This window comes from Ylistrum balloti, unplaced genomic scaffold (genome assembly GCF_031769215.1).
Source record: "Ylistrum balloti isolate Yb309-2 unplaced genomic scaffold, AGI_CSIRO_Ybal_v1 Utg369590, whole genome shotgun sequence".
Taxonomy (NCBI): domain Eukaryota; kingdom Metazoa; phylum Mollusca; class Bivalvia; order Pectinida; family Pectinidae; genus Ylistrum; species Ylistrum balloti.
This window is the reverse complement of record NW_026781876.1, coordinates 1069337-1084026: the sequence shown is the minus strand read 5'-3', so window position 1 is coordinate 1084026 and position 14690 is coordinate 1069337. Positions and strand designations below refer to the sequence as shown.

At 36.8% G+C, this 14690-nt stretch overlaps 1 protein-coding gene across 1 annotated transcript in view; it reads left to right on the top strand.

Moving 5' to 3' along the window:
- Positions 1–14690, top strand: part of LOC132544783 (titin-like) — a gene marked incomplete at its 3' end in the record, with an annotated part of 87391 nt that overhangs the window by 29104 nt on the left and 43597 nt on the right. Inside the window, exons 24-46 of the mRNA XM_060208432.1 lie at positions 807–961; positions 1459–1607; positions 1911–2049; positions 2297–2477; positions 2815–3002; positions 3327–3659; positions 4258–4484; positions 4727–5049; positions 5519–5716; positions 6054–6341; positions 6977–7338; positions 7753–8011; positions 8403–8640; positions 8932–9077; positions 9438–9772; positions 9919–10158; positions 10401–10645; positions 10783–10987; positions 11122–11254; positions 11660–11822; positions 12138–12268; positions 12740–12899; positions 13327–13428. Coding sequence (XP_060064415.1) covers positions 807–961; positions 1459–1607; positions 1911–2049; positions 2297–2477; positions 2815–3002; positions 3327–3659; positions 4258–4484; positions 4727–5049; positions 5519–5716; positions 6054–6341; positions 6977–7338; positions 7753–8011; positions 8403–8640; positions 8932–9077; positions 9438–9772; positions 9919–10158; positions 10401–10645; positions 10783–10987; positions 11122–11254; positions 11660–11822; positions 12138–12268; positions 12740–12899; positions 13327–13428 — 4900 coding nt within the window. The remainder of the gene's footprint in view (positions 1–806; positions 962–1458; positions 1608–1910; positions 2050–2296; positions 2478–2814; positions 3003–3326; positions 3660–4257; positions 4485–4726; positions 5050–5518; positions 5717–6053; positions 6342–6976; positions 7339–7752; positions 8012–8402; positions 8641–8931; positions 9078–9437; positions 9773–9918; positions 10159–10400; positions 10646–10782; positions 10988–11121; positions 11255–11659; positions 11823–12137; positions 12269–12739; positions 12900–13326; positions 13429–14690) is intronic.

Sequence of the window (14690 nt, the reverse complement as noted above, 5' to 3'; positions counted from 1 at the left end):
AGCCTGTATAAATCAGAACTGGGAAAAGCATGGTTTCATCTGTTTCTTGTAGTTTTTCAACAGCAACAGATGCTACTTTATTACAGTCTATGTTTTCAAATTGATAAAAATCATGCATGCCATTTTTTTTTATAGTCTTAATTATTGTTTACTCTTATTTTCATTCGCTATCGACATTTTGAAAATCCATTTTGTTTATTTTTTCAATATAGGCATGTCTCCAACTCTTTTTAAAATCAACAAAAAAAAAAATCCATTTTCTTTTCTGTTTCTGTTTGTTATCCTGCTGTCTGAGTTGTCTCCCTTGCCTCTCTGTACCTAATGCCTTTACTATATAACCTCCCAGTGTCTCTGTAATCAGCTAACAGACCTGTGAATGCCCTGCTCTATCAAGGCTGGTCTATTATGTTTAAGCCTAAACAGTGACCAGGTCACAAATTGCTGTTCCTGTTAGCATGTACAATCTGTTGATTCCAGAAATATTCAGAATGTTCTATTTTTAGTTTTTATTGTGACATTAAATCATACTGGATGTAAATTTTTCCACAGTTTTTTTTCCAAAACCCATGATGAGAATTTTTTTTTCAAGTATATCATTTATTTTCGAAATCTTATAAAATTCAGTTTACAATTTTTGAAAGCAATGGCTTCAAAATATAGAGGTTTATGAATTCCAGAATTAAAACCCAACATCTAAAGGTTTCATGTTTTAATACAAAACAAATAATCAATACAAAATTAAATGCTGAAAGTAAAAGCGAGTGTTAAAGAGAAATAGTCAGTAAATGTTTATTACCTTTTCACAGCTCTTGAGAAACCAGTTATTCACAGTATGTCGGAAGACGTCAACATCCCTGAGGGCAAAAGCGTCAAACTGGAAATTATCTTCTCAGGCTCACCGACCCCAGAGGTCACATGGTATCGAAATGATGATCGCATCTCACCAAGCTCTGTGTATAAGGTTTGTACAGTTCAATGTGAATTAGCAAGTTGAAGAAGGTTGGCTTGAGATTTCATTCTTTGTTTTCATTATTTTGAGAAGTTTCTCGGTTATATAGAGAAACTATTTGATTTGTTTTGATTTGTATTAATCTTTTTATGCTGTTGCACAGTGCCCATCATCCAGTGTCAACTTTATCCTTTAAACAACTTCTTCTCAATAATATATGGACCAAATGCTATGAAAGTTTGCGAAAAGAAATGACCTTAACCTATATTCAAGGTCACAGGGGTCAGATTTGTTAAAACCTTTAAACGGCTTCTTCCCATGAACTAAAAGGTCTAGAGGCAAGATATTTCGGCGGTATGTTTCTACGATGAAGCACTTGAGTAGATAATTTTGAATTAGCTGATCTGATAACTTTCCAAACGTATTTCATGCAAAGAAGTCTTTTCATTCTCATTTTGTTTTTGTACAAAAATGTTTTATATGAAATAAGATGTATTGGCTTTTCACAGATCACCATAGAGCTAAACAGATCAGTATTAGAAATCACTGAAGCATATACTGAGGATTCTGGGACCTATAAGGTCACGCTTCAGAACACAGCTGGCGAGACTCACAGAACTTGTCAGGTCAACGTAGAAAACTTCTACTCTAGTGCAGCGTAAGTACTGACATCTTGTGCAACATAATCACTTTGAGAATGGAGCTGTCTGCTAAAGAGGAATGATCAGTTGATTAAAAAGTCTGAAAAAATATGTGACAAGAAAATAAAATATAACAGATCGTAAAAATACAGAAAACGTTTTTCCTGGGACAAGGAGAAAGAAATGTACATAAAGGAACATATCGATCGAGTTTGCAGGAATTTATTAAGTTTATAAAATACTTTTTTTGATAGTCTTGTAACACAATATACATGTTTGACCAATTAAAATTGAGTGATGTTTTGTCTTTATTGTCTCAGTGAGGAGATGTCTATTGCATCATTGGAAGCAGAGCCCCAGAAACCAAGTTTCATGCAGCCCCTGGCCCCAGCACGTGAGGTCATGGAAGGAAGTCGTGTTCGATTAGACTGTGTGATAACCGGTCACCCGGAACCAGAGGTATGCATCTAAATCTTACTTTGAAAACATGCTGTTACCTGAAACAAGTATAGAATACTTAGAATACAACTTGTATGTTAAATCTATATGAAAATTTAACAAAATGCTATTGATTTAGTGTTCTTTTGATATACATAATTTCTCTGAATAAATGTATAAAGTTTTCTGCTACAGGTGATAATCACTTAGATTTTTTTGTGTTTGTTTTGAAATCAGATGTTAGTTATCTCCCTGTTTTGTTGCCTAGGTGATCTGGTTTCGAAAAGACAAACCAGTGAAAGAGTCTAAGGATATCCAGCTGCTGTTCGAGGGTGACCGATGTACACTGAGTATCCGTGAGGCTTATCTAGAGGACAGCGGTCTATATCGCTGTTTGGCACGTAACCAGCAAGGCGAGGCTGAGAGCGTCTGTAAACTCCATGTAGAACGTAAGTTAAACTTCAGGGTTAAATAATTCTATTTACGTTGAGGGGAAAAAAAGGAAAAGAATATTAAAAATCTGAGAAAGTGCATTTTATTTCGAATTACATATTTATTATAATTTTTTTTGGATAGATATTAGCAGGTAGGAAAGTAATCAAAATGGCAAGGTGTTTTTACCAAACTATCACAAAAGTAACCTGAACATTCATGCATGAATCCTGAATTATTAATTGCTATTTGAGCATGAATGATGATTTACAGTGTTAAATAAATGAAGACGAGCCTTGAAAATTAACATGATGTGCATATATGCTGTACAGTATTTGATGTTGTTGGTTTCAGCATTAAGTGAGTTGAGCGACGCCTCATGTGGAGAAGTTGCTGCCCCGAAGTTCACGCAATTGTTGCGTGACTTGTCGATCCCAATTGGTCACCGTGTGTGTCTGCAATGTCGGGTGACAGGTCATCCCGTCCCAGACATCCAGTGGTACAAGGACAACAAACTCATTGAAAACAGTCCTGATTATCAGGTGATTATAACTAATCACATTGAATATCTGATCCTGTGGTATACTTTGCATGTTGACACGCCAAAGGTTTATGATCAGTCCACAAAATCAAAGAATACTCAACCAACCATATCGGCCCTTAGTGCTTATTTTGTCCCTTTTTTTTGTTAAAATTTTCATGATTTTTCATTTAACCGCCCTGGGCGACTTTCCGGTAGATCCTGGTATAAGGTTTCTGGTTTACTGATATCAGCTACTCACGATATGAACACTGATTGTGTGACTCATAGAATTTCTGTGTCTTGTGAAAGTGTGTTGATAATGTAATACTATAATGTTTTTAAGGTTACTGCCTTTGCTGACGTTCACAATCTGACGATTCCCGAGACATTTGAGGAAGATACTGGAAACTACATGGTTCGTGCTACGAACCTTGCTGGTGAGGCAAAATGTTACGCCAAGCTGTCGGTGAAGGCTCCAACTCAGCCAATCCAGGAGGCTGAGGTGATGCGTATCCGACGCGTGGTGGAAACAAAGGAGTCCAACATGATCGTCAAACGTGAGGATGGTTTGGAACAATCACCGCCAGAGTTCCAGAAACTCTTCCAAGACATGACTGTCAATGCCGGGGACAACGTCACATTTGAATGCGTAATTACTGGCAGTCCTAAACCAAAGGTAAGGAAATCACATCAGGTGTGTGTTTTCAAATGTAAGTGTAAAAGATGAGAAACAAAGGGAGTTTCACCAAAGCTCGGGGGCGTGGTTAAATCAAAGAAATTTCTCAGGAAGAGGGTGTGCCTAAATCGAGGTAATATACAAGGGGGCATGGTTTATTTAAGGGAATTAGGGTAAGGAGACATAGCTGAAGTAAGGTAAACATGGTTGAAGGGCAGGGTGAAATCAAGGCAATTGACTGGGAAAGGGGCATGGCTACACCAAAGAAATAGAGAAGTGAGCATGGTTTAATTGAATTGTGTCGTCATTGATGTTTTAATTTGTGTAGATTTAGCAAAAAAGCCTGATTCAAACTGATATTTTTCACTCAGTCAAGAAACTCTGTTTTCTTCATTAATTTTATGTTGGTTTTTTTTGTCTATTCCTGAAAACACCGAAAAAATAAAACCGCTTGAAAGTCATGTTTACATTAAACAATGTCACAATTATTAACCTGGACTTAAAAGGGCATGATAAGGGTGATATTATAAATGTAGTGTTGGTATTCAGATATAAATCTATATGAAATTGTACAGCAAATCTTTTTATGTGTCTCCAGGTCACATGGTACTTCAATGGGGAACCTGTTGTTTCCCGTGATTACCAAATCTCCATGGAGTCAAGCAAGTACAGATTACACATCCCGGAGGTGTTCGATGAGGATGCGGGACGCTTCTCCATTACTGCCGAGAACCCATCGGGCAAGGCAACTTGCTCAGCTTGTCTGAATGTAGACGAAGAACCAACTATACCTAAAACAAGAATATTTGGAAACACCGAGATGTTGTAAGTATTTAAAAAGCATTTTTATACTAAAATAACAGAATACCATAGAAAGGGTTGAATATTGATGTGCATAAATTTCAGAATACTAACAGAGAGTTTAATTTTGTTTGGAGCTGTTTAATTTTGAAGGTATTTATATGATTATTTTGAAAATTTAATCATTGTTTAAAATTAAAGTTTGATGCTTTTGATTTTTATATTTTTATGTTTGTGATATAAACTAATGGCATTGTTGTTATCAGGTCCAAACGTGTGTCTCGTACGGAAACAACAACAACCGAAACACATGTCAAGCACATATTTGAGTCGACACAAAGAGACACATATATACCATCATACGAGTCTCATTCGACCACCATCCTGACAGATGTGTCCGACGCAGAGCCTGTACCAATGATCGGAGCAACGGAACATTACGCTACCACTCTCAAGACAGACGTGCCGCCCACCTTCAAGCCGGTGGATCTGACAATTGCTGTGCCAATCCCTCCTAAGTTCCTCCAGCCGCTGAAAAACATCACGGCTGCGGAGGGCAGTAAGGTCGTTTTTGAGGGAGTTGTGTCAGGTATGTATTTAAATGGAATCAAATATCTTTGTTGTAGACTACCCGATTTCATAACGTAAAATCAACATGTAAGCAAATCATACTCCGATCTGTTATCAAAAAATTCTCTTTGATTTGGAATTAACCCGTTTAAGTTTTAAATGAGACATAATCATTAAAACTGTTCGAAATTTAATTTTGATTAAATTTTACCAAACTGTACTGATTCTTTTTTTCGACATGTTTGTTGATGATAAGAACATTTTCTTGATTTGATGTAATGACAATATCTTGTGGATTCATGAATTTTTTTAATTGTCCTTAAAATATGGACAGTGTCTCAGTGAGTCCTCGTTGTGGTGTAATATTATCATGTTTCTAAGTTCTGAGTCGTGTATCATAAACGTTGAATTAGAATGTCTATGTCACCACAAACTGGACATGAAGTCTTCTTTATGTATATTTCAAACTTTCAATGATAAATTTTCAGGCAAACCCCAGCCAACTATCAAGTGGTTCCGTGAAGGGAAACAACTCACGGACAAAGCAGACTTTGAGATTGGCTACAGAGACGGACGTGTCTCACTTACCATTCCAGAAGTTTTTGAGGAGGATGCCGGGCGTTTTGAGTGCCAGGCTGACAATGAAGGAGGTCAAGCTACTAGCTCTTCACAACTCGTAGTGAGAGGTACAAGTCGACCAACGTCATTAAAACTTTAAATACAAAGATTATCATAAACAAGGATGAAAATGTGTTTGTGAAATAATTATCCATCATTCAAATGCATGAAATGTAATTTTGTTCATACAAAATCTTTATAAAGTTTGAGGGAATGAAACTTTGATAATGTTGTAAATTTCTGCATTTTTAAAACTGAGGCTTTACTTTGAAGCTTTATACTTTAAAATGAGAAAATAAAATAAAAAAATAAATGAGAGAGAGAAGGAAAAAAGGAAAAAAGATGGGTTTGAATCAGTAGTCTTTGACTCTGATGATATAACTATATTATTGTTTTCTGTCCTAGCTACAATGATTCCTCCAATGTTCACGGAGAAGCTAAAGATCACAGAATGCCGTGAAGGCCAGGCCGTGCGTTTCAGAGTGCGCGTGTCAGGTCAGCCACCCCCAACTGTAACCTGGTACCGTGAAGGCGCCCAGGTGGTGAGCTCCCCAGACTTTGAGATCATCACGGAGGGTGACCTCCACACTCTGTACATTCCAGAGGTGTTTCAAGAGGATGGCGGAAACTTTACTGTTACTGCCGAAAATCCTGCTGGACACGCCCAGTGTACAACTGAACTCAGGATTCTGGGTCAGTATCATCCTTATATAGAGATACTGTTGTTGGCAACTTTTGCCCGTCATTGATACTCCTGGAGTTACAACCACCTTTGCTCTCTGCATCGTTGGAACATGTCATGTTAAAATTGAAGGCATAAGTGAAACCATTTGATTGGTTTCAAGAGAAAAGAAACTGACCTATCACAGGCTGATATACTCCTTTGGAAGATTACAAATCTGCAACACTCCATTACAATAAATATTATATGACCTCAAGATTTATTTATATACCTCAAAGGATCAAACTGGTCATTTTGTCTTGTCCACAAAGTTTTACACAAGGAATCTTCAATTTTGCCATGATATGTTCCAGGGGTACAGAGAGCATAAATGATTGTAACCCATGGAGTATCGAGGATAATTTCTACCTTGAATGAAGTATTTCTGAGGAAGAATACTAAATTGTGAAATCTTAAATTATAAATGTCATACTTATATCCAATCAAAAATGTACTGTGTAATAAAGCAAAATAAAGTATATTTAAAGTATGAAAATATTGGTTCGAATACCAAAAATGTAAATAGTTTGAAGTTAATTGTTCAAGAAATTTTCTAACCTTTTGAAGATATTTGATTAACGTCAGTTTGATGTGCTGTATCTTGTAGCCCCAATGGATCAGACCCCTGCCCCTGTACACAAGCCTGTAATAGGGGTAAAGGAGACTTTTGACCAGATGAGGGCCCCACCTAGAGAAGCCCCCAAGCCTTTCGAGCCCACAGAGGAACCAAGCGCAAAGGTTCCAAAGCTGCAACGCCCATCACAGTTTGTTAAAAGGCCAGAACCAAAACCGAAAATGTTCACAGAAAAGGTGGAGGTACCCGTAGAGAGCAAGCCACAGTTTGCTCCCTTTGAGAAGCGCATTCCGCTTTTCAAAGAACCTGCACCAGAGGAGGACGTACCTCCACCACTACCATTATCTAAACCTCCAGTGTTTGTGACAACCAAGGAGAAACCTAGCTTCACGCAGGTATGCTGGATCAGTTTATCTTGAACAATTCCATACCGTTAAACACAATATAGAATAGCACGTGTTTTACTTACACATTTACTCTGTGGTGTATATCCTTGGTATAAACTTATACTTACTGGGTAATCACTTATGTCGACAGGATAATACTTTTATCTATGGGGTAATACTCATAGTTATCATACAATGTGTGAGACAAAATATAAATAATAAATAGATATAGGACAAAAAGAAATTCTCTCTCTGATGGATCTTAAGGATTAATATTAGTGAGAAATATTAACAACATAACTGTTAACATCAATTCTTACCTGCACAAAGGAATCGAATTAACAAATATTGTAGGTCTAATCTGTGATTTTGAAAAAAAATAATGTGTAGTTTTTATGTTACCTTGGTTATTTTGTATTACAGACATTGAAGAATATTTCTGCTTGTGAAGGAGAACGGGTCGTGTTTGAGTGTCGCATATCTGCTCATCCAGAACCTATTATCAAATGGTTCAGAGAAACAATAGTGATCTCAAGTTCACCTGATTATGAGATCACATGGGAGAACAACACTGCCAGACTGACCATCGCTGAGATATTCCCTGAAGATTCGGGAGTCTTCAAATGTGTGGCTACTAACGCTGAGGGATGTGCCATATCTGAAGCCAGACTCGAAGTCAAACGTAAGAATGATTATTTTGAAATAAGTTGTCATGTAGGAAGTAAAAGTTAAAATTTATCTCATAAAGGATCAAAACTATTAATAATCAAAGGAATATTGGAGATAACAGAAATTAAAATTTTGTCTAATGTTTTCCTTTGAAGATTTACTGAGACAAAATTGCCCGTATGAATTGCAGTTTTAAGTAAGTCTTACTCAAACAGCAAAATGTTATGATTATGTAAGCTCTCTGTGTTGGTGAAATACATTTAAGATCTTAAATGCCGAAGAAGAATTGGCTTCAAAAGTTTCATAAAATTCTAATTTACTCTGTAGGTATTTAGCCTGTTTGGAAGTGTTGTGACAGTGATTTTAATGTCCTAAATGTTTTCTTTTATCAAAAAACTCATTAGCGGCAACGCCAGAGAAAGACGTTCCAATCAGGGAAGAACCAGTTCAGCAGATGAAGGCACCGAAGCGTGAAGAAAAGGCACCAATGGTGACCCCTATCCGTCCACAATTCACAGACAAACCTGGAAATTCACGCCTTGTTGAGGCTACCAACACCATCTTTGAATGTCATGTGACTGGAGTGCCCTTCCCAGAAATCACCTGGAAAAAGAGGGGATTCCCCATGAGAACTGATAACAGGTGAGATGCCAATTGTTTTCAATATGTAACATGTTGCATTCCTGTCAGTTTTGGTGTTGTTAATTTACTGCAAAGAAACTTCCATCTAGGAAAAATCGTGGTAAGTGTTCCATGAGTTGTTAAAACTGTAAATGATTAAGCTGTATGACGGATGCTTTACAAAAGTCAAATTCATATAGAATATCTTCCTATGAATGATATATAGACAATGTACAAATTGATAATTCAGAATCGATACAGAAGTTGCTGTGATTTAGATAGATTCTAATTGTAAGGTTTTTTCTTTTTCAGACACAGAATGACTGTTGACACCTTAAGTGGTCGTTGTTCATTGACGATTTCTCACTGTCGTCCTGATGATGCTGGAGAGTACACATGTACTGCGGTCAATTTGGCTGGAGAAGATACTGTTACAGCCACTCTGTTGCCTGCTGAAGGTCAGCTCACTGTTATTGGTACAAATAACAACAGGATAATGATAATATATATATATGTCAATATTTTTATACAAACAAAGAAAACATTTATCTGAAGACCAGATTCAGACTATTGAGAGTAACTCATTTTTGATTATTGGTCTCCTTTGTGGGATGTAATCTTGGATGAATGCAGAAAACATTTATTAAATCCATTGATGGGTCTTTGTTTACTATTTATTCAAACAAGGAATTTCACTGCTAGATAAGCAGCAAGTTTTTATCCTCATTTTTTAAAATTGTTCGTCAACCAAACAGATTTCTGTGACTTTTTGATTCTGAATTCATTGCCTTAAACTATATTTGCATCGTGTTTTACAGTGAGGGCTCCCTCACCACCGCCTCCTCCGATACCATCAATCCCTGTGGCTCCGCTGAAGAGCTGGCAGCCGGTCTCAGCTGAGCCAAAGGAGAAGTATGTTCCTGTCCAGGAACCAGTAACCAGGAAACCATGGGAACCTGTTCAGGTCCAGAAACCACAGCCTGCTCCTCAGAAGACATGGGAACCACCCATGACAGAGCTGAGGGCACGTATGGAGGCTCCACAGCGTCAGCCCCAGGAGTTTGTGGTCACTCGTGCTGAGAAAATACTTGAGAGTAACCTCCAGTATAGACAGTCAAAGGAACCAGAGAAAAAGAAACAACCGCCTGTACAAGTGAGTAAAGTAGAAAAGTCCTTGTTAATTGTCTGTCTGTATTATTTGAAATGATTCTGTTAAATCTGTTTGTCGTCTGTCTGTTTTACTTGCAAAGATTCTGTTAAATTGATATCTTATATCTAATATATGTTTAATATTTGCAGGACTTCCAGTCTGTTGGGTTTGAGCAGCGACTGATGAGTGAGAATTACATGCGTGATGGACACATCAAGATTTCAAGTGAGACAGAAACTTCAGAATATGAATCTGAACTTCAGGATGACCGTGGACCACCGGCGCCACCTGCTAGCCCAGCAATCATCCAGAAACTTAAGGACTTCCGTCTCATTGAGGGTTCAGATGCAACCTTTGTATGTAGGGTCACAGGTCGTCCGAGGCCAAAGGTCAGTTTCTAGGTTTTAAAAAACCTAAATAATGGTAATCTCTTTTTATCGATAATTTGATTGGTTATTATATAGATGGCATACTTATCCCACGTCTGGTAACAAACCCACCCATGTAATGTAGAAAAATCTCACATTTGAAAAAAATGAAAAGTGAAATAATATCATTAAGTGTTCCTGAAAAAAATTTATAACTGATCATTCCTGCCTGTTTCTTATCCAACTGCTCCTTTCAACTGCAGATTGCATGGTACAAAAATGGCCACCGGATCAAACGATCAAACAGATATGAGATGAAATATACCAAAGACGGATACTGCACACTCCGTATCCGAATTGCCTTGCCAGAGGACGCTGGTCACTTCACCATCTTAGCTGTCAATGCAGCAGGCAAGGCCACCTGCTCTAGCATGCTGTATGTGGACGGTGTTGGTCAGATTGACTCCACCTCTTTTGTGGCTCCAACCACACTAGAAAAGATGACCAAGTAAGTGTTCTATCTGGTCTTTAGAGGTGAGGTTAGGGTTTGAGCTTTTGTGCATATGACATTTTTAAAATGGTTATCAAAAGAAGACTTTCAACATGATTATGTAATTGTAATTGAATATCATTGAACCTTTGTAGGGACAAGACCAAAGCCCAGAAGCCTGAGGACCAAAGTGGAATCCTTGAGGCACTGTTACGCCCAACCTTCAAAAAGGTTCCTGAGAGTTTACAGGCCAGGGAAGGTCAAACAGTCAGACTGGACACTGTTGTGTCTGGCCGCCCAGCCCCTGAGCTCACCTGGTACAGAGATGGACAGCCTGTCCGCAACGACATGAATCATAAGGTGAAGGTCATTTTTACATATTTATAATGTAATTCATGTTTAATATATTCTAATCTGTCAGTTGAGGAAATGTTTGGTAATTGTTTGAAATCATACTGTTACATTAACTGGAATGATTTTGGTTTGAATTACAGACGGTTGTCAATGAAGATGGAGTGAATTCACTTATCATTCTGTCTGCAAGCCGCTACGACGCTGGAACTTATATGTGTGTAGCTAAGAGCAAAGCTGGGGAAAATTCTTTCAATGTTATCGTCTCTATTCTAGGTAAGTAGTCTCACAGTGTTCTAGTATGTCATTACAATACAATGTTGACATATAAAAAAAAAAGTTTTTTTTTTTCTGTTTTTTCATTTCTGATGATCAAAATTTTCAAGGATTTATCAAAAGATCATAGCAAGTAGGATTTTTTTCCCCGAAGTCCTAAAATAAGCAATAGTTTTATCTCTTCTTTATAATCTTAATCTATCTAATTAACGCTATTTTATTTCTTTATCTAAAATAGCTATAGAAAGAGCTCTTTAAAAATAGCCACATTCACAGTATATTGGAGGACATTATGTCACTGTTATTTGTTGTAAAAAGGCTTGATGTAATGCGATGTAACAAAAACAATGTGCTATGTATGACAATGTGTTACTCTGTTGTAATACATTTATTATGTTTTAACAGAGAAAGAAATGCTTCAGCCACCGAAATTCCAGAACAGAATACCGAATATTACTGCCAAGGCTGGAGAGCCTATAACACTGACTTGTGACGTCACAGGTACACCTACCCCTATGATCAGCTGGCAGAAAGATGGAAAAATGCTGATTCCTAGCAGCCCATACAGGTGTGTAGCAATCGAACGAGAGAATGTATCATCATTAGCAAAAGATGTAAATATTCAGGTCAAAGGTCACAAGATATGATCGGTTGAATTACATAGGTATATAAATTTCAGTCCAAGACGCCGAACAATTTATAAGGTCAAAGGTCACGAGATATTGTTGGTTGAGTTATGTGATTTTCAGTCAAAGACACTAATGTCTTTAAGGTCAAAGGTTACAGGATTTTGTGGCTGCATTTAGATACTGATGTATTGTACTATAGTGCATTATCTAAGCTTATTTGATAAAAAATTGATTTTTTTTTTGTGATGTTGCAGGATTGACATAGAGGGTAACAGATCTACATTGTATATAGAACGCTGTGAGCCAGCAGACTCAGCATGGTTCCAGTGCTCGGCCGTCAATGTGGCTGGAAGTGCCACAACACGGGCCAAGGTTGTCGTACCAGGTAATTGTCTTTTGAATATCTGTATAAACATTTTATCTTTTTCGTCCCTTCAGAAATTGCTTTGTCTTGTTCATGGATTTATTGAACTCTTTCAGTATAAGTATCTTGCATTATTATTGTGTCTGGTTGAACCAAATTTAGATAAATGTTATTTATTTATTATAAACTTTTTATTTGTTATTCCTTGGAAAAACTGAAGCAAATTTGTGTGTTATTACACCAACTTTGGAATTAATCATAATGAGGTTAACATTTTCTATTTTCTACCAGTAGATATCAGCGTATATTGTGATCTTTATCAAACTGTTCAATTGATATTATTTACGACACTTATTTTAATGAGTTCTCATTATTATTATAAATAACATTCTAACAAATTCCAATCTGGACTTGTTTCAATTGAATATTGGTTTTCATTTTGTATTTTATGCAGTTTAATTATTGTTGAGTTAACGTTTCGTTTGTCAACAGCTGAGATGCCAAAACCGGAACCTATGAAGAAGTTCACGATACCCAAAGTCTCTTCACCACCACATGTGGCTACCAAACCGTCACAGGTGGTGCCAAAAGTAGCACCACAGGAACAAGCCAAAGCTCCCCCTGCAAGGATGCCAGGATCGCAGTCACCACCGTAAGTACTGTTTAAAAATAGAGATGAAGGCGAGGGAAAGCATGGACAAGTTCTGGAACATCAACAGGGATGATTGTCAGAGATAATAGTCACATACTATACAGCTATATATATATATATATATATATGTCTGCTTACAAACTTACACATCTCTTTCTCACTTTGATGTATAGCTTCTACGCTATCATACCTTAGCTTTCTTTGTAATGTACTGCTTTATGCTCAATTGTGCATTCATTTCATCATGTATATAACTTGTTTGCTTTCCAGCTTTGATATTTTTGGGAATAACCTTGCTGATCCCCTCACCATCCATTACAAATACCTTGATTAAAACAGTTAGTCAGAATGCTTTATGCAGACACTATGAAAGCCTGTCACAGTGCTTGAATCAGATAATGTAACAAGTATGTCAATTTCCCCACAGTCACTATGACATCCAATCAGAAGGCTTGGTACAACAGATCTCGTACAGCACGGAGGCAGGAAGTGCTCTTATGCGTCTAATTAAGGAGGAGGATGCATCAAGGTTCATATCAGCATGGCATGCTAACTCTTAGATGTGTTGTTGTGTGGAAATTTTACACGAAGGTTTTTCAGTAATATCTTTTCATAAAATCACTACATAAAATTTCCCACCGTAGTTCCATTTCTTTATCAAAATCCTATTAAAGAGGAAGAACGGATTGTCCTTTTTTTTTATCTCAATATTTAAGTCCTGCATGTAGATGACTTTGGAAAGAAAGTGGCTCATATCTTTTGACCCTAGGTTGGTGTGAAGAAGAATTTGCGTGATATTTTTTAACCCTCTTTCCATTCCATATTGAATATATTTGAATATTTGCCTCTTTAAGTTTGAAGTGCAAAAGCCATTTTAAGGTTAGCTAGTCCTAACTGTAAATGTGTTTTCCACGTTTGTATGAATCCTTTCCATTGATGTTGTACCTGCTTTGCTTTTAGTTGGTATGATATACATAAGGAGGGCCCCGTACAACAGATATCGTATGCTTCCGAACTGGAAAGCGGGACGTTACGCCTTAAGGGTACTCCCACCCCACCTAAAGAGGATAGGTTGGTTTAATTTACAAATGGTTATAACCATGTTGTATGATCTCTATATATATCGCACTAGAACACATGAATAAGTAAATTTTAAAGCAAATCAGTGTGTGGTCTTTTTCTAGTTGTTTGTTAACACTTAATTTGTACTTAGATTGGATGTTGCTTCTCTACTGTGTGGTTACAACTCCTAAATCTGGATTTCAATTATCAACTCATTTTTCAAAAGATCATGCAAATGAATTAGATTACTATTGTAAATTAATTTTGTTATGGAAGTTGAAATATTCCGATTTAAGAGTTTCCACTTCCTGGTAGTATAGTTAACAAAATTGTTGTTGATGTTTGTCAAATAAATTCGTATGATAGTATAGAATTTGTGAATGAGATGGCTGCTGTAATGCAGACTAATATGAATGTAGTTTTAAATCTTATCGTCTAATAACACTAAGACAGAAGTAGCACATGTAGCTATGGCAACAGTGCATAATGGGTTAATAGGAATGATCACTGTAGAATTCCTCGTCGTGTTTGTACCATAATATATGTCCGTAAGCTATGTCATCCTTTTAATCGCATGAAAGCATTCTTCCACTCTTAGACATTTACAGAAAAACCTTGATTCCTAAAAATTTAAAGACAACTTCAATTTAAAATTTAAAGACAACTTCAATTCAAAATTTAAAGACAACTTCAATTTAAAATTTAAAGACAACTTCAATTTTTCATAGC